Genomic DNA, 19346 nt, shown 5'->3' with positions numbered 1-19346 from the left:
TGCTTCAACAAACGTTCTCAACTCACCACTGTAGAGGAGTATTATGAACATCTTGAACTCTTAAAAGCTTTAATGATCAATAACAACCCAACTCTCACTGAAAATTATTTCATCTTAAGTTTTATTAGTGGGTTAAAACCAGAGATTCAGAGCTCTGTTCAGATGCACAAACCTATAACTCTATCTCAAGCATACTTCTTCACCAGGTTATTAGAAAATGCCTTATTATCACAAACCCAACCCCCTAAAATCCCTTCTAACAAACAACCCACTATTTCTTCCTTTTTCACTAAATTTTCTTCACCACCTTATAGACCTTCTCCACCACCACCACCTCCAGTAACATCCAACAAGCCAAATCCCACTACTGCACCTCCAATACCACCAAACAAATCAGTCTATATTCCTCCTATTATACGACTTACAGTTGAACAACTAAATCAAAGACGAGCTAAGAATTTATGTTACAACTGCGGTGAAACGTTCTTTCCTATCGTTGTAAATCTCAGCAACTATTTATGCTGGTAACTGAAGGTGAGGAGAAAATCCCAGAGGCTAGTGACCATAATTAGGTACCATCACCAGATAATCATATGATTCAAACAGATATGGAGATCTCCCTCCATGCCTTAACAGGTAATATTAGTGCTGATACAATTCTTCTTCCAGGGATTCTCAAAAAACAAGTTATCTCAATACCGGTGGACACAGGAAGTACACATAGTTTCTTGGATATATATTTGGCTAAGAAGTTAGCTTGTACAGTTAGTCATACACCTAACATGCTTGTCATTGCTGCAAATGGAGACTGTACGACCAGCACAGGGGTTCGCAAGCAACTACAGTGGCAAATGCAAAAATTCAAGCTGATCTATTCTTACTTCCTCCAAGAGGTTGTGGCATGGTCCTAGGAGCTGATTGTTTGCGCACCTTAGGAGATTTCTTATTTAATTTGGCCACATTGTGCATTTCATTTCATCACATGGTTACCTACATTACTCTACAAGGTATTAATTCTACACCCTCATTCAAGATGATGAGCAGTAAATCAGTTAAGAAATTCTTTAAGAAAATTACTCATGGGTTATTAGGTCAATTATTCTCAATCTCAGTTGAACCAACCCAAACTTCAATTCCCCCACCCATTCAAACATTAGTCCATGAATTTGAGGATGTTTTCAAGGAACCTACATGCTTGCCACCACACAGAGTATTAAACCACAAAATTCCATTGAAACCTCATGCTCAACCTGTCAATATCAGACCATATAAATGCCCATTCATTTAAAATCAGTTGTTGAGTATCTTATCAAAGAAATATTAAATTCTGAGATTATCCAGCACAGCCACAGTCCATTTGCATCACCTATACTTCCTGTCAAGAAGAAGGACAACACTTGGCGTTTCTGTGTGGATTATAGGAAGCTAAATGAGCTCACAGTTAAGGAGAAATTTCTTATTCCTGTGATAGATGGACTTCTTGATGAGATCAAATGGTGCTAAATGGTTTACAAAGATAAATTTGAGGTCTGATATTATTAAATAAGACGGTATACTCCAGATATCCCTAAAACTGCTTTTAGAACTCACCATGGTCATTATGAGTTCAAAGTTATGCCATTTGGATTAACAAATTCCCTTGCTACCTTCCAAGCACTAATGAACTCAAATTTTGAGGAATATCTTAGGAAGTTTGTCCTGGTTTTCTTTGATGGCATCTTAATCTATAGTGCTTCACTCTCAGATCACATTCAACACTTATCCATTGTTTATCACTTATAAGAAAGCACCAGTTATTTGCTAAATACTCCAAGTGTTATTTTGCACAATCTTTCTTGGAGTATTTAGGTCACATCATCACAGTAGAAGGAGTAGCAGCTGACCCTGAAAAGATTGTTGATATGACTAATTGGACAGCTCCTACAACTCTCAAACAATTGAGAGGATTCTTGGGACTCACTGGTTATTATAGGAAATTTGTTAGAGGATATGGTTCTAACAGAAAGCCATTAACAGATCTCCTCAAGAAAAATGCCTTTCAATGGTCCCCATCAGCATTGGATTCTTTTGAAGCATTAAAACAAGCTACGTGTACTATACCAATCCTTGCACTCCCAGATTTTTCTAAAACATTTGTAGTATAAACTGATGCTTGCTCTATTGGAGTTGGAGTTTTTCTCATGCAAGAGGGTTGAGTCATTGCCTTTTTCAGCAATCCATTAGGCCCTCAGCACTGGCTCTTTCCACTTATGAAAAAGAACTATTGGCAGTGGTAAGAGCAGTCATTAAATGGAAGCACTACTTAGCTGGACAACATTTCATTATCAACACTGACTAACGAAGTATCAAATATTTCATGGATCAGAAATTAACTATTGTCTTGCAACGAAGGTGGCTCATGAAATTGCTGGGATTTGATTATACAATTCATTACAAGCAAGGAAAAGACAATACATTATCAAGATTACCCTTGGATACTTCTTCAAGTTGCAGTGTTATATCCCTTTCCTCTCCTACTTGGGCACAAGATATACTTCAAAGTCACCATTCAGATACATTGGCTGACCAACTCATCCCTAAGTTACTAGTAAATGCTACTGGAGTGCCACATTTTACTTATACCAAAGGATTCAAAGATACAAGGGAAGAATATATGTGGGGACTGGAAATGCATTGAGAACAAATATTCTAGCATCTGTCTATTCCTCAGCCTTGGGAGATCACTCTGGGATTCAAGGCAGCTATATGAGGGCCAAGAATTAATTATTTTGGCAAGGAATGAATAAATAAATGTCATTATTTGTCAGCCACTGTGATATTTGCCAGAGAAATAAATCCGAATACACACGTCCAACTGGTCTTTTATAACCACTTTCTATTCCCACTCAAGCCTGGCAGCACATCACCATGGATTTCATTGAAGGCTTGCCTAAGTCCAATAGAAAGGATGTCATCATGGTTGTTGTTGGAAGATTAACAAAGTATACTCACTTTGTGAGTTGGAGTCATCCATTCATTGCTTCCTATGTTGCTCAAGAGTTCGTCAACAATATCTTCAAACTTCATGGCATGCCTGCTTCAATTGTATTTGATAGAGATAAAGTATTCATCAGCTTGTTTTGGCAAGAGATCTTCAAGTCTATGGGCACTATTCTCCATCTCAACACTGTTTATCACCCCCATTCAGATGGCCAGACTGAGAGGGTAAACTTTTGCTTAGAGAGTTATTTGAGATGTATGACAGGTCACAAACCAAGAAACTGGCTTCCATGACTCTCTCTTGCAGAATGGTGGTACAACACTAATTACCACGCTAGATTGAGAATGACTCCATTCCATGCCTTATATGGATATATACCACCTCACCTTGCCTTTCCCACTGAGATCACTACTTTTGTTGCTGCCGTTGAGAAATATCTAAAACAAAGAGACAACATGTTGGGCATTTTGAAGGAGTCACTTTCTAAAGCTCGGGAGAGAATGAAGTGGTTTGCTGACAAGAAAAGAATTGACATATCTTTGTCTGTTGGAGATTGGGTCTATCTTAAGTTACAACCATATAGGAAATCTTCAGTATCTCTGCAAAGAGACTTCAAGCTAGCCGCAAGGTATTACGACCGGTATATGATTTTGGAACGCATTGGTCAAGTGGCTTACAAGTTAGATCTCCCAGCAGGATCCATAATTGACAATGTTTTTCATGTCTCTCAACTCAAGAAGAAGCTTGGGGAAACACACGTGACTATACCTACACTACCTCCTGTTGATGATTCAGGTGAGATTGTCCTCTTACCAGGGGTTGTTTTCGACTCTCGAGAAATCACACGCCGTGGTCACATTGTGCCACAACTCTTGGATCAATGGTCTCACTCCTCACCTGAAGATGCAACCTGGGAGGACAACGCACACGTTCGAGCACATTTTCCAAAGTTTCATCCTTGAGGACAAGGGTGATCTCAAGATGGGTGTATTGTCATATACCTGAGCTGCCATTAGTAACATTATTGAGTGCTTGTAGGAAACTCTGTTAATCTAGTTAATTAGCATAATTATTAGCAATTAATGCTTAAATAGTCGTTAGGCTTTATCGGTCCTGATTCTCCCAAGTGTGGGGTGACAGGGACTTCTCATTAGAGTTTCGTGTTTCAGTCTCTATATGTACCGAATATGTAAGAGTTTGAAAACTTAATGAATTGAATAGAAGAGAAAGGACTGCGGGCACTGAGGAGTAGCAGCAACAGATCTGAGTTATCATCGTCTAGTCTCTATCTTTAGCTAAATCTATTACACTCAAATGTGGTTGTAGACGAGGAAGGGTTATAGTGTGAGGATGGGTGTACGTAATTTACTGAAAGATAACAATTATATCAGAGGTTGAAGTTGGATTGTTGTAGCCGAGTAACCTTTGAGTCTATGGTCAAAGCGCGGCGGTTTCACAACATGCTTCCGCAAAGCTTCTATATTAAGAAGTTGTCCATGGCCACCAACATTTTACAGGATGTACATTGAGGTGATCATACATACTATCGCATGTTATCTTCATTATAAACTCAGATCTGAAGACTAGAATGAGAGAGCAAGAACAAACTAAGTGTGAATACATACAATTGTAAAATTCAGATACTAATTAATACAAACAGAATGACGTTCTGGAACAGTCCCTTAAAATCCCAAAGGGATGTAATCTACAGACTGATTGGATATATCATTTCTGGGTCTCTTGATAGACGGACACCAAAAGCGCATATAAGCCTGTGCAATCATAGGATGTATATCATTTAAATCCATTACTTCTTCTTCCTCATGAATAGCCGTCCGCATCCGCTTTCCGCAAATTCTAGAGTTCCCCTCAGTTGACTGTATTGACTCTGCCAGTCTCTGATTAACATTATGATGTACATCGCCTCTTCTACTATCATATATGCCTTGATGGTTCGATGTAAGAAAATTAGGCCGAGGAAGATCATCAATTTCATTACTCTGAGCAATAAAAGGATGGTTCAACAACATATCAACAGTCCAGCGATATCTAGGATCCTTGATAAAACATCTTGTCATAAAATCCCTGGCTTCCCCCGAAACCCATATTGGTGCAGATGGGTATTGGCTATCTGATGTAATGCAACTAAACAGAGTTTCATCTTCGGTTTGGGGTGGCAAATCCCAAGCTTGTTTCCCAGTTAACATCTCCAAAACAACACGCCCAAGTGCCCAAACATCACAACTAGATCCATACTCACCATGGAGAACAGATTCGGGAGCCATATATAAAGGTGTACCTTTTAAGATCAGTTTCTTTTTCCTCATACCCTTCTTAAATGGATTCAATTTCTTGGAATGCCCAAAATCAGCGATCTTAGCTATATTATTCTTGCAAATTAAGATGTTATCAGGTTTAATATCTCGATGAACATACCCATGATCATGTATATGCTTAAGACCAAGAATAATGGATTCAGTGTAATGTCTAACTTGTGTTTCTGGTAATCCATAAACCCCATAAGTTTTAATCTGATTCCATAAAATACCACCTTCAGCAAACTCCAATAAGATATTGTAAATCGTTTGACCATTCTCCAATGTTAATTTATCACCATAGTGTTCGATTATGCTTTCACAACCACCAAGTTCTTCAAGGATTTGATTTTCTCTCTTAAGAGGGTTACAATTGACTGCATCAACTGATTTTACTGCAATTAATGGGGGAAGAAGATATGAAGAAAAAGAAGATTGGGGTAGGGTTGAGGGTAGGAAAACTTGTGCTTGGCCTCCACATCCAAGTAATTTCTCTCGCTTCCACATTGCTTCTGTTCCTTTCCTCCGGGCTTTCTCTTCGGAAGATATGCAATTGGTAAGTGAAATATGGTACTGCTCTGCACCATTTATAGCTAGGGTCATGTTTCTTTTTAGAAACGGGGATCCACGATTTCATGATACGCGCCAGAGTTTAATTTTCGCGCCATTTTATTCTTCTTTCCATTTTTGGGATTTCCAACTTTCTAATTGCAATCACTGAATTGCCTCTTAAGGTAATACGCGGAAGCGCCATCAAGGCAACGAGTAACCAGCGAGAAACAGCAAACAACACTGTTTTTTCATTGATGTGTCAAGGTACTGTTTTGAACCAGGAAGAGAAACCTTCGAGGAATTGAGGAACAGTTGGTCTCGCACACCAATAAGAGGTGGTGTATCCATTGAAGCAAGTGCAAGTATAGATGAAAAGTAAATAAAAGTGTCCACGGAACTTTCATATTCTTCATGTCAAAGGGCCCGTTTACATGGGGCTTGCTTCATTTTTGATTGTTGTATATATCAAGGGATTTTCTCAACGAATACACTGTTTCATCCTAAAGATTACTTTTTGTGTCATCGTTCAAAAGAATTAAGAATGTCAATGAATGAACACTGTATACACTAAATCTATAATGCACGCTAAGCACATAATATGATTTCTTCGATACAACTATACGGTGGCGGCAGCAAATCATGTACACCAGCAAAAATATCTTCTCCAGGGGGTGAAACTTCCAAAGGCAATGCATCCAATACAGAGTCTGGTAAGGCGTCTAGTGTTTCCTCAAAAAGCGACTTCATAGTCTACAATATTAAAGAGACCAAATAAATTGCTTACAATATTGAATTAACTTCAATGCAACTTAAAGGCCTTCACTGCAAAAAAAAAAGGAAAAAAAACAAACATAATAATCGCACTAACGCTCTTTACTTCTACAGCTAATCAACCGAACACCTAATGTCATTCGACTCATTACGTTTGAGTTGATATTATTAACTTTGTTCTTTGTTTAGTTTTTGAATATTTCCAGTCTCATATGTTTTCAAGAGTTCCCCTTCTTGCAGGGAAGTATTTTCTGGAAGGAAGAGAGTTCCACAAAAAGTAACCATGAGTAGTAGGAAAAATTGTTCAAGGTAATTAATCTAGAAGCCTTAGAACAGTAAGTAATCTCAAATAATTTTTTTTACTGATGGCCGGCCATAGGTAGCTACAATATGTGCGAATGTACAAAGCCAAGCTTCTGAGTTTGACGTGCTGATATAGGCGCATACATATCACCAAGGGCCATTACTATTTGGTAATGAATGCGAGTATTTGTACTAATTTTAGAATTAAATATCTTTACACCTATCTACCCTACAAAATTAGCTACCTTACTAATACAGACAGAGCAAAAAATTTAGGAAAACGGAAAGTGTCGGAGCATCTTTTTAGGTTTAACCTTATATACATACCGTGCACTTCTGCATAGCAGCATCCGCTTTGCGCTTCCATAAACCATTTCCGGGTTCGGCAAAGAAAAACGCCAGTAAAGGCTACAAAAAAGAAAAGTATCCGCGATTGTTACACCGAGAAATCTTAGTTCAAGACGGGCCTTACTAGTTTATCAAAGCCAAATAATATTTAAGACTGACGAAAATTGCAATTCATAGAGCCAGAGGAGACAAGAAGAAGCTATCACAGATAATAAGATGATTCTAGCTATAGATGACAGCAGTGACTCAAGCCACATCTATGATCATAGATAGGGCTATTAAGATACAGCTTGAGCTCTTATCAAGTTTTGCTCATCTGAGCTTGGCTCAAATAGAAAAAACCAAGCTTCAGTTTACTACCTACTGTCTGTGAACTACCCGATTTTATCAGCCAGCTCAAGTTAGGCACGCTTGATTGCTTGAGCTCCGCCATGTAACTGAAGACATGTTCAATATATACATATATAGATAGATAGAAATCGAGGAAGGTTCCCTTGACATGCCTAAAATGATAGTGCGTTATAACTTGGCGTGGCTGCACATGGAGTAATGAAACAAATCTGACTTTGGCGGTGAAGCTTTTTCCACCTTAAAGATCATTTTCGGAGTAATTCAGAATTTCCAAGTTTTTTAACAACTTGATCCAATATATTGAACGGTGAGAATGTTTTACATAATGAGAAAATCACTGTCCCCAAACTTAGATTCTAGTTAACTTTTATGTAGACCCCACATCCCAATAGAGTCAAAATTGTCCATAACGTCATTTAATCATGACAATCAAACCCTCCTTGTATATATATAACCGATATAGCATTAGTTGCACAAAATTTAGCTGTAAGTCTATAAAATAGGGTGACAGTCCTGGTTTATTAGCATATTCATAGGCAAGGCAGGCTCGATAGAGCTCCCTGCTTGAGCTCATCAATAATTCTCCAACCAAGCTTGAACAAATAATTTTTAAAAGCTGTATAAAGCAAGCCAAATATGAACACCCTACTGCTTGGTTTACTCCCCTGATCATATATTATCAAGAGGCTATGCGAGGGCGAAGAGCAACTTTCAGACATGGCTTAAGTGGTATAACAATAAATGTTACTAACCTTGACCAATGTACGCAGAGTCGGCTTATTAGGTCCACCTTTTTCAAGAACACTGTCAGCATACACCTGATAGCGCTCAAGGATCTGCGCAAATCTGTAGTATATAAGCAAGCAGAGAAAACAAATAGATGGAATAAAATGTTAATTAATTGTACAAAGTTCGAGTACCTGACGCCGTGAAAGGCCAGTACCAGGTACACCATATACTGCACTATCAACATGTCCTAAGATAGACCATGGGCTGAAAATGGTTTGCTTGCAAGTCAGTTAATATATCAATTACAGTAAGTAAAAAAAAAAAAACCAAGCTTGGTGCGTAGGCGAAGTAAAGTTCTATAGGTGCCCTGCAGCTAATTTGGGTTATCCTTTTATTGCTGACCAAATTTTTCTAGTCTAAATGATGTTTCTCGTGCTCTAGAGTTTGTAGAGATTCACATGCAAAGTTAAGGACGATGGTAGGGATACACAACTGTTCAGCCAATGGCTAATGTGATAATTATCTACAGTAAAGCACTCGAACTTGTAACCCAGTTCTAAATTGTTAGATATACTCCCACATCGCCTATATCCTCTGTATTTGTGAAGGTATAAGCCATGGGTAACCCTAAGGTCCTTAACCTTGTTAGTTCTAAATTGTTTTCATGTACTTTCTCAAAGATGATCCCCCCTATGCAGTTAAATCAACCTCAACAGAAGTATATCTCTGTCAATCTCTGTGTTGTGGCAATAGACATGAGACACTCCATTGCCAACAACATATAGATGAACCAAGCTCAAATGTGACCAAATTTTCTTATATATAAGTTCAAGACTTAAAGAAAATAACAAGGTCACAAATATTGTAGAACGCATGAAAGGAGATTGTAAATGAGCAACGTGGTGCATTAGTCATACTTGCTGTAACAAGCTCGTCCAATCATCACACCATGAGCTCCTAGCCTTAGCGCATTATTGACCTGCCAAATATATTCGTAAGCTAACTAGGTCAAAACTGAAATCATGAAATGTTATGACTCTATTCTCTTCTTATTGCCATCCAAAAACAGCAAGATAACAAATCTTCCACGGACTCAGGTATGTCAAAAAATAATATTTACATTTGCATTCACTGAAACATGTTATAAATGTGAAGTCACACGTTACAAGGTTATTTGTAATATACACCCATTATATTTTCTTTTTCTCGTTAATCTATAAGATAATTTTGGAAATTGTGAACACCTGTAGTAAGAAAAAATAAACTAATATTCAGTAATGTTAATCAGATGGATGGCAACAAAACATTAATCAGATACAGCAGAGAGCGCCATATGGTAACCAGTATCTCTACCTTATAGTACACTAGAATAACTTAAAAACACTGAGTAATTTGTGTAATGGATGTCCTACTCCATCTTCCACATGAAAAGTTCAACATAGCTTCAGCATCCCTCCATTATCTCAAAATTCTCAACCATGTGAGAACAAAATTATTAGTGATTCTGAGAATTACCTCATCAATGTGAGTTATCCCTCCATTTATTGTGAGACGCAAGTCTGGGAAGTCACGCAGAAGGCCGAAGAAGTACTCGTACCTGCACATCATATAAAACGTAACTAATACAATAGCTGGGCATAACATGTGGAAGAAGTGAACTACATGAAGTCGAGTAAATATCATTTGGGAACCAGAAGTAAACGCTACCACTTTCTCTGCAATTTCAGGGTGTACAACGGAGAGCCCAGAAAAGAACAGTGATGCATATAGGTTGAAAAGGCTAAAAACTTCTGTTTTACATTTATAACAAGGACAGTGTTGGCTGCAACAAGGCAGCGAATATAATAGTGGTGGTGGTAGGTTGAAGAGAGGATTTGACTCATGGAATTCTGAGTTACATCTCAAGGTCAAAAACTTTTATGTTTCTCGTCGACAGATTTTATCAATACAATAATCACATGCAAACCCAAACTTGATATACTTTTAAATTTTTAAACAACCCAAGTTATGCAATGTCTCACTGCAGAATGAAATATCGTATATATAACCTATCAATGGAAAAAAAATCCAACACGGAGCAAAAAGGAGATAACATAATCCTTCTGTACGCATGGATAAGTAGCAATCATACTTTAAGCAGCAAACTTATCAAGCAGCAATCATACTTTAAGGGGGGAATCCTCCGGTTGTCAGCTGGACTGATGCCATTTAGCATCGCTTTTCGCGAATGGATTACAAAATGTCTGGTTGGTGACTGAGAAGCAACTGTATAAATAAAATCACCTGAAAATAAAAACAGAAAAATGCATAACCTGTGAGAATCGGAGGGACACATACAGAGAAACACATCAGATGCAAATGAAGTGCATTTGATTTTAAATTTACTTGTAGTGTGAGGTCCTTCACCTAGCAATAAGGCGGTCTATCATGCATATGCACATGAGCACATCCCTTAAAAAGAACATAGAATTTTACTAAAAGTGATTTAAGGAGATTCTGAGATTGTCTATTCCAGAAAACAAATAGATTATCTTTAACTACCTGACAAGGTATGTTGTTAAACCTTTGCCATTACATGTAGTTGAATAAAATAGAAATAAAACAATCCAACCGGCCATGTGTTATGCGAATTATGATACCTTTCACATCATTTGAATCAGGATAGTAACTAATGAGCTAATTTGTGGTTAATTTCCACTGCTAAGATATGAAAACATTAAGTGTAAGTGCCTTACAGAGTTCTTTATATGAATCATGATCATCAACACCTATTCGGCATTTTACACTGACAGGAACATCACAATTGGCAGCAATCACCGACATGGCCTCCCCAACAAACTTTCCTTGTGAAAATAAAGATATCAATATCAGGTTATATTGAGAAAGAAAACACACTTCAAATATCGACAAGTTAACTTCAGAGTTTGGACCTTAGGGTTAAGCATGAGACTAGCACCAAAGCACCCATGGCCAGCCACTTTAGGACTAGGACATCCACAGCTGAAATATCAATGAGAAAGGTCACAAAATAAATAAATATACAAGAGAAGGACATGAAAATAAAAGACAAAAAGAAGATAAAACGAACTTAAGATTGATCTCATCGTAACCATAGGCATTCGCTAATCTGGTTGCTTTTGCCAGGTTTTCCAAGTTATTCCCGCCAATTTGAAGCACGATCGGGTGTTGATCTGGAGAATATGCCAGGAATCTGTCCTGAACAATGGAAAAAGATCGATCATAATCAATATTTGTACTAATATCTAGCCAATGAATCTCCATAAAACTATAAAGAATTCCAGCAAAATGATCTTAGTGTTGATGGCAGATTATTGTGGCCAACAAAAGACTGCAATACTCTTGTATTTCAGGATTGATTCGATTGAACAACAGTGCAATGTTAATTTATGCTGCATATGGCTAGAACACAGAGAGCACTATGACCTTTATTAACATTCAGTAATTGACACTTCATATTGCCAAATACTCATTTTCGCATTAGTATTTCCTATTTGGTGTGCCTTAATTATACCACCACTTATTAGGGTTGTAGCTAGGAAAAATAGAACGCCATATGAGAAATTAAAGATGACATCCTGATGACTAACATGGTTATCTGTGTACTAACGAAAAAATTAATTTCCTAGCATTTTGTTTTCATCAGCAATTATCTGTGTTACTTAGTACGAATAAGAAAACTAAAAAGCAGGAATAGTTACCAAATTGTGTTCTTGATAAACAATGGTTTCAGCAGCAATCATCTCAGTCCAAAGCCACGCATGCTTAGACATTAGCCTAGCAACCGTTCTGTAATGGTTATCCGTACAGTCCATCATTGGAGCAATACTGTGGAATGCAATGTTGATACGAGCATCACAAAATTAGTACAAATGATGATTGTAAGCTTATATATAGTTGATATAATCTAAATCCATGAATACCTACCTGAACCATGGAGGAAAATAGCTTGCGGCAACCATATCTTCTTTCGTGTGTAGTGGGTGCTTCTGAGCGTGTGAACAAATTTTTCTAAACTGAGTTGGATGTCTATTATGTAATAAATGGAGTGGTAGTTTGTGATGGTTTCTAAGGGCATTAAATTGAAAAGAAGGCGGTGAAGTAAACAGGGAACATACCGAAAACTTCATTATCCTGGATTCAATCAGATCATAGCAAGCTCAGAACGGTACCTGCACATCAAAGAAAACATTCTTAACTGAAAACATTCAACAATGGTGAACAAATTGGTCTCACTCCTTATCTCAATTAGCAACTTCAATAGGGTTTGCTAGCCACAATTTTGATTTCAGTATAACAAAATCTAGGTAAACTAATTTGGAGGAGCAAAACTATTCAGACCACGGAAAGAAAACAAAGGAATTTCATTCTTCTATGTTGACTGAGAAAGAAGAAAAGCGTTTTACGGAAGAAAGGCAGAGAGAAATACCGCCGCACGAGCTTGCCGAAGGGAGTGGGGGTGTAGGAAGTAGCAGAGTAAGAAGGAGGAGCTAAGCAAACCACACTGAATAAAAAAGTAATATTGCGGGAATCGGATAAGTACTCACAGAACCGGGCTTTTGTGAACCAGAGTTGTTTTAGCCTTTTAGGTCATTGTCCCATTCCTGTGATCCTAGTGGTCATTCAAGATGAGCATTCAACTTTGAAACCGTGGTTAGTATATTTCAATGACTGCCGTTTATTTCATTATGATTTATGAAAAAGCGTAAAACCGAATTTGGAAAAAAGGAAAAAACGTGAAATCTTTTAGCGCGAATGATTTCTAGATATTGAATTTTTTGGTGGTTGGTCCATCATTGGAGATCATTGACTGAGATTTTTTGCGAGGTGATTTAGCGCATACGTGTTTAAAGATTTAGCGTTTTTCTCTTGAATCCCTCGTACTATACTTAGTTCACTTTAAAGGTGAAGTGGCTCTGAAAGTCAAAGGCTGAAAAGGAACGCCACTAGACCCAGCCTTAGGATATGATTCCTTTTTTATAATCCAATCGTTGAGTGTAAAAAAAGTGCGTGTAAAGTGGCTAAAGAATTTCAAATCATATGGAAAAATTAGAAATGGATTTGTGATAGGAAGACTAAACCACGATAGTTACTCCTGAAACTCCACATCAAATTGACGTGAACAATGCCTTCTTACAGGGTAACCTACATGAAAAAATTTATACACGTCTTTGCACATGCTTCACTAAGTGTTTCTGAACAGTTATGTTGTTTGCAAATGTCTCTTCATGGCTTCAAACAAATGTTCAAACAAAGGTTTTCTAACTTCTACACAACTTTGTTAATGAATGATTTTAGATTATTCAATATTTACCTTTCACCACAAATCACCTAATATATATATATATATATATATATATATATATATATCCTTGTTTATGCCAATGACATAATTATTATAAAATTTGATGTTAACTAGTTATTTTTTTATCAACATCTTGGTAATCTGCAATATTTCCTTGTGACCGAGGTTTTTTATTCCCCATATGGCTTTTTTCTTGGATAACTTAAGTTTACACACTATGTCAATTATTTAATCCAATTTATGCCAAATCCACATATGGCTCATACAGATGCGACTACTATCATTATATAACTGTCTAAGGACCACTATAAATTACGGGTTACACATATCTTCTTTGAGTTTTCTTTACATGACTCTGATTAAGTTGGTTGTCCATAATATATCACTCGACTACGTGCTACTTAACCTTGCTTGGCTCTAGTTCTTTATCATAGAAAAGGGAAGAAACAACATATTATTTCCAAATCTTCAGCTGAAGCTGAGTATGAAGTCCTTGCTTCCCTTGTCAATGAACTACACAACTAAAGTTCCTACTTCGTGACTTGGAATACCACAATCTCAACCCATGACTATCTACTATAACTATCAAGTCGCATGGTATATTGCTAAGAATCTTGTTTTCCAAGAATTCATAAAACTCAAATAAATTGACTAACACTCTGTTCATACAAAAGTAATGTCAAGATTAATTACTTACTCCCCAACTTGCTAACATATTTACCAAACCACTGAGGGACGATGTATATCGACGAATTGTTAGCGATCGGAGTGTGGTCTTGATAGGGAGAGGGTACCGACTCCACCAACATTTTTTGATTTCAACATATACAGACACGTTGTAAATGATCTTCTTGAGATAATATCAAAATTCACACAAAGATTAATGTCCAAGCGCTTTTAGTTTTAATTTAATTATAAAGGATAGCAAAATAATGTGAAAATAAAGTAAAGTACGACACCAAAGATTTTGTTAACGAGGGAAAATGCAAATGCAGAAAAATATTGGGACTTAATCCAGTTTTGAGTACTCACTGAATTAAACCGCTATACCTTTACCTACTATCATACTTCGGTATAATGTAGTTGGGACGGAATACACTCGCACTAAATTACCCTATTTCAGTAGAATTCATGCGCCTACAACCACACTAATCCAATGCATATGAATCCCATAACATACGTTTGTTACTGCCTAGATAAGAGTTGTTCCCTATCGAGTAGACTATCATTACTCGACCTCTAACCGGACGACTAAGACTTTTTTTATTATCAAATCGACACGGTCAAAAGGAAAGATTTTATGACCATTAAAATTCGGTGTGGATCACAACAAAGGTGAAACTTTTAAGCCAAGGTTCTTCTGTTAAGTAGTAGCTCTTTGATTCCCACATAACAAACACGTGTTGTAAACCAGCCAGACGTATTTTAGTCACCTAACAAAGGTTTCAGATATCAGAATCGGTTAATATATACCAATCTGAGTTTTATCCTTATCTTCCAACGGATGTTTACACAATCTATTAACTTTATTTGGATGTTTTTGAGAGGCCTTATAACAAAATAGAAGGATCTTGGAATAAAACAAGAACTTAACATCAAGAAAGTTATAAACTAATTGAAAATAAAAGAAACTGAAAAGATATATAATAGTTTGTCTTCAACCTTATTAGAGATACTTCCAGGTTTCTCGATCCCTTGAAATTACTTAAAAATTTATCCCCTAATCCAGAAGGTTGTAAGGGTAATGGGCTCCTACAATATGCCGCTTAAATACACGTACTTGTGTAATGGGATGAATTGTAATGATTTCCCTATATAATGATGATGATTGATCAAGTCTTTAGCTTTGAAATCAATCTAACTTTTCTAGATTTTCTAAGATATACACAACCAGGGATAACTCGCTCAAAGATAATTATTGTTTCCAATATGGTATACCTGAAAATCTAACACTAATTAATGTTTAGTATATCTTATATATTTACTCCCATATTGAAAGGAAATCAAATATTCAAATATTAACCTCTATCAACGGATGATGTGTAATTTTGAGTTCTTCATCTTCAATTCTTCAAGGATAACTTGAAGTATTTCATCGTACACTTTTACAACTTAATTATAACCTAGTATAAAATCTTACTTTATCAAGCAATTTAGGGTGATTTTTGACAACTAAACTTGACATACCAATGCATGTGGGTTTTTTCTAACAAAATCTCTATTTGTTCATATGTTCCAACTTGATAATCATGTTGAAAATTAGCAATGTGTAATTTTCATTTCACACATGATACAGGTTGTCATGAGTTGTTAACTGATAAGTTCCGTGAGCTCACACTAAATCTTTTTTCTTATATTTCACTAGCAAGTAAAACAATAGTAGTAATGATCATCTTCAAAATTGTAATGACCAGACCCTCCACCGATACGGTCTTCCCACAATAGCTTTTCGGGAAGTCACCCATACAGGATTATTCATGCCCGAGCACGCTTAATTTCAATTTTTTCTGCCAACTGTGGAGCTAAATGTGCTGGAAAGAGTACTAGAGGTACCGAGTTCAATTCACGGAAGTCCCTTTCTTTTTAACTGAAGCTCTGCAGTTTAATTCTACACGTGGGCATAAAATTTATGGTCTGATTTAAAAAAAAAATGGTATCAGTCGACGACAGGTCACTTGTTGAGGGTGAGAGAGTACGCTGGACGAGATAAGTCATGTATTTTTCTCATGAGCGGCAGGGGACGTCGGAGATCTGGGACTTTCGAAGCCGAGGACGACTCCAATTTAAGGTGGTGGTGAAAAAGCGGGGGTCTAACAACCACACCCAATATTTCGTTTAGGTAATCTGTATGGAAAAACTCCAATATAATTCCAAGAGAATCAACTAGATAGTCAGACTCAATCAATGAAAATATGTCCAAGAATTGTATCTTTGTTTCACAATGTAATCAGCAAATCAAACAGATAGAAATCCGCGAGCCTGATTATTATGTGAAACAACTTGAACGGTACCAAAGACCAATGTTCAAGTGTCAATCAATTTATATCAACAACCAAAGTTTGGATTATCTAATTGATTGAACTACGCATAACCTGTGATATTTCAATTATATAAGAAATATAATGCGGAAAAGAAATAACACAGACACCAGAAATTTTGTTAACGAGGAAACCGCAAATGCAGAAAAACCCCAGGACCTAGTCCAGATTTGAACACCGCACTCTATTAAGCCGCTAAAGACACTAGCCTACTACAAGTTAACTTCAGACTGGAATGTATTTGAGCCCTAATAAATCTCACACTAATTAAGGTGCATTCGTGTTCCTTGCGCCTCTGAATCCCAGCAGGACTCTACGCGCTTGCTTCCCTTAGCTGATCTTACCCACAACAAAGAGTTGCTACGACCCAAAGTCGAAGACTTGATATACCAATCTGTCTCACACAGAAAATTCTATTTAATAGATAACTGTGTATCCCACAAAAATACCTATGAGTTTTGTTCCGTCTTTTGATAAATCAAGGTGAACAGGAACCAATTGATAAACCGGACTTATATTCCCGAAGAACGGCCTAGTAATATCAATCACCTCACGATAATCTTAATCGTATGGTAGCGAAACAAGATATTGTGGAATCACAAACGATGAGACGAAGATGTTTGTGACTACTTTTTATCTTGCCTATCGGAGATTACATCTCGAGCAAATCTTAGAGAAGATAGTACTCAATACGATAGAATAAAGTAAGATCAGAACACGCAACTACAGAAAAAAATAGTTGGGTCTGGCTTCACAATCCCAATGAAGTTTTTAAGTCGTTAACCTTTAATGGTTTTAGGAAAACCTAGGTTAAAGGAGAATCGACTCTAGTCGCAACTAGTATCACACAAGAGGTGTGAGGATTAGGTTTCCCAGTTGCTAGGATTCTCCATGTTACCTTGGTAACAAAGTATTTAATATTCACCGTTAGATGAAAACCTTATTAGAATCAAGATAATATCTTTCAATTGTTAGATCGAACTTAGCGTGTTACAAACAAATGAAAAGTGACTTAATTTAGATATGGGTAACCGTACCTAAACGTGTACACCGTGTTGGCTCAACAATAGTTAACCGAAATTAGCCATATGAACACTTTCATATCAACCTTGTTCATTTTAACACAACTAGTTCAAATGACTCAAATGAAACTAGTTATAGAGTTGTTCAATTGTTTATATTCTCATAAAAGTATACAAGACACAATTGAAGCAAAATCTATTTTGATTCACTCGAATCAATTCATGAATATTATAGCCACGGTTTGCAAAAGATTCCATTCCTTAATTTATAAATGTATTAGTTCATGAACAAACCGATTTTACAACAAAACCTACTCAAGTATGCAAACGGGTACACATACCTAAGCATACTGTCGTACACCACCAAACTCGGTTGATTTCCCGGACTTGAACTTATGCCGGTACACATACGTTCCCGGACTTTCAACTAACCAACCAGTACGCATACGGGTATGCATATTATGGTTCCCGAACTTGGAATAACTTGCAACAGTTAGCATACAAGTACGCATACTGTGTTATATCCAATCATGGTTAATTGTTCTAAACTCCCATTTCAATCATTGAAACATTCTTAAAAGACGACAATAGCTGTCTCACACAAACTATTAGCTTCAAATCAATTTTCAAGTGATCGATAGATCAATACGAGACATTCCGAGTCTACATCAAATGACTATCTCACACAAATCATGTAAATTGTTACCAGGCGATTTTCACATGATCATCTTTTGACTTTCATCAAGAATATAAGATGAACTTGGTTAAAGCGAAAGTTTACCACCACATATTTCGAGAAATATGTAAGCGAGTAAACTCAGCTCGAAATATCAAAATTGTATAATCGAAGTTTATATAGCTATACGACTTTTGTCTCAAACAGGAGATAGAGTATGTAGACTTTTGAGTGATAGGTGAGTTCAAGTCTCCACATACCTTTTGTTGATGAAGTTCCACAATCTCCCCTTAGTAGTTCTCCTTCTTCAATCGATGAACGCCGTGAAGTCTAAAGCTCAACTACACTTTCTATCCTAATCTAAGACTTAGCTATAAGCAGACTAGAAATCAAGACTTATAGTTTTGGAAACTAAACTTGACAAACAAGCTTGAGATAGCAACACTTGCGAGTTCGACCGAGCAGTGCTCTAACAATCTCCCCCTTTGTCAATTTTAGTGACAAAACTATCAATACATATGAATTACAAAATAGATAAACTTTGTAGCTTCTCATCCAAATGCTTGATTTCCTTGGTTCTTCAATATTACTCGAAATTTTCATCACTTCCAAGTACTCTGGTGATTCTGAACGTGTTCAACTCAGCATCATAGTTGTTGAATATACATAGCTATAACAATTAGAAAACAGTAGATCTCAATCATTGTTATACAATGTCATAGTATTATTATACGGCATCAAAGTCCGATTGCATCACAACTTTGACAACAATACTATGGTGATATGTATCACTCCCCCTTAGTCAATACTTCATCTCACATTGAAAACCACTCCCCCTTACATAATGATCCGTAAACCATATGTATTTGTAGTGTGAACTACACAATAATTCACCCCCTTTTTGTCAATATAAATTGGCAAAGGTACGAAAACTAGCG

General features: G+C 36.8%; 3 protein-coding genes across 5 annotated transcripts; 1 reads left to right on the top strand and 2 right to left on the bottom strand.

Moving 5' to 3' along the window:
• The first annotated feature begins 3324 nt into the window (after positions 1 to 3324).
• On the top strand, positions 3325 to 3942 carry LOC113312201. The gene has a single exon (XM_026560956.1). The coding sequence runs from the start codon at positions 3325 to 3327 to the stop codon at positions 3940 to 3942; it is 618 nt and encodes a 205-aa protein (XP_026416741.1).
• A 720-nt stretch (positions 3943 to 4662) lies between these two features.
• On the bottom strand, positions 4663 to 5898 carry LOC113312200 (mitogen-activated protein kinase kinase kinase 17-like). Its single transcript, XM_026560955.1, has one exon. It carries the CDS (start codon positions 5896 to 5898, stop codon positions 4663 to 4665), a length of 1236 nt encoding a protein of 411 aa, XP_026416740.1.
• A 333-nt stretch (positions 5899 to 6231) lies between these two features.
• On the bottom strand, positions 6232 to 12917 carry LOC113313532 (tRNA-dihydrouridine(20/20a) synthase-like). 3 transcript variants are annotated; one of them, XM_026562321.1, is made up of 14 exons: positions 12797 to 12917; positions 12486 to 12539; positions 12295 to 12356; positions 12069 to 12195; positions 11438 to 11565; positions 11280 to 11349; positions 11085 to 11187; positions 10515 to 10632; positions 9865 to 9946; positions 9267 to 9328; positions 8541 to 8613; positions 8373 to 8456; positions 7249 to 7329; positions 6232 to 6597 (listed from the first exon to the last, which is right to left on the bottom strand). In XM_026562321.1, exons 2-14 carry the CDS (start codon positions 12495 to 12497, stop codon positions 6433 to 6435), a joined length of 1167 nt encoding a protein of 388 aa, XP_026418106.1. In that variant the 5' UTR covers positions 12498 to 12539; positions 12797 to 12917; the 3' UTR covers positions 6232 to 6432. The 3 variants fall into 3 exon arrangements, with proteins under 3 accessions (XP_026418106.1, XP_026418107.1, XP_026418104.1); XM_026562322.1 differs by having other exon boundaries at positions 12295 to 12396; positions 12797 to 12851; XM_026562319.1 differs by having other exon boundaries at positions 12295 to 12539.
• Between the last annotated feature and the right edge of the window lie 6429 nt (positions 12918 to 19346).

Source organism: Papaver somniferum, chromosome 9 (assembly GCF_003573695.1).
Source record: "Papaver somniferum cultivar HN1 chromosome 9, ASM357369v1, whole genome shotgun sequence".
Lineage (NCBI taxonomy): Eukaryota > Viridiplantae > Streptophyta > Magnoliopsida > Ranunculales > Papaveraceae > Papaver > Papaver somniferum.
Note: the sequence above shows the minus strand (reverse complement) of the source record. Positions and strands in the feature narration are given on the sequence as shown.

Coding starts and splice junctions, on each gene's coding strand:
- LOC113312200 (XM_026560955.1), bottom strand. CDS start 5,898: ATGACCCTAGCTATAAATGGTGCAGAGCAGTACCATATTTCACTTACC.
- LOC113313532 (XM_026562319.1), bottom strand. CDS start 12,497: ATGAAGTTTTCGGTATGTTCCCTGTTTACTTCACCGCCTTCTTTTCAA. Junction 11,350..11,437: donor TACGATGAGATCAATCTTAA/GTTCGTTTTATC, acceptor TTGATATTTCAG/CTGTGGATGTCCTAGTCCTA. Junction 8,457..8,540: donor CTGGCCTTTCACGGCGTCAG/GTACTCGAACTT, acceptor AGATTTGCGCAG/ATCCTTGAGCGCTATCAGGT.
- LOC113312201 (XM_026560956.1), top strand. CDS start 3,325: ATGACTCCATTCCATGCCTTATATGGATATATACCACCTCACCTTGCC.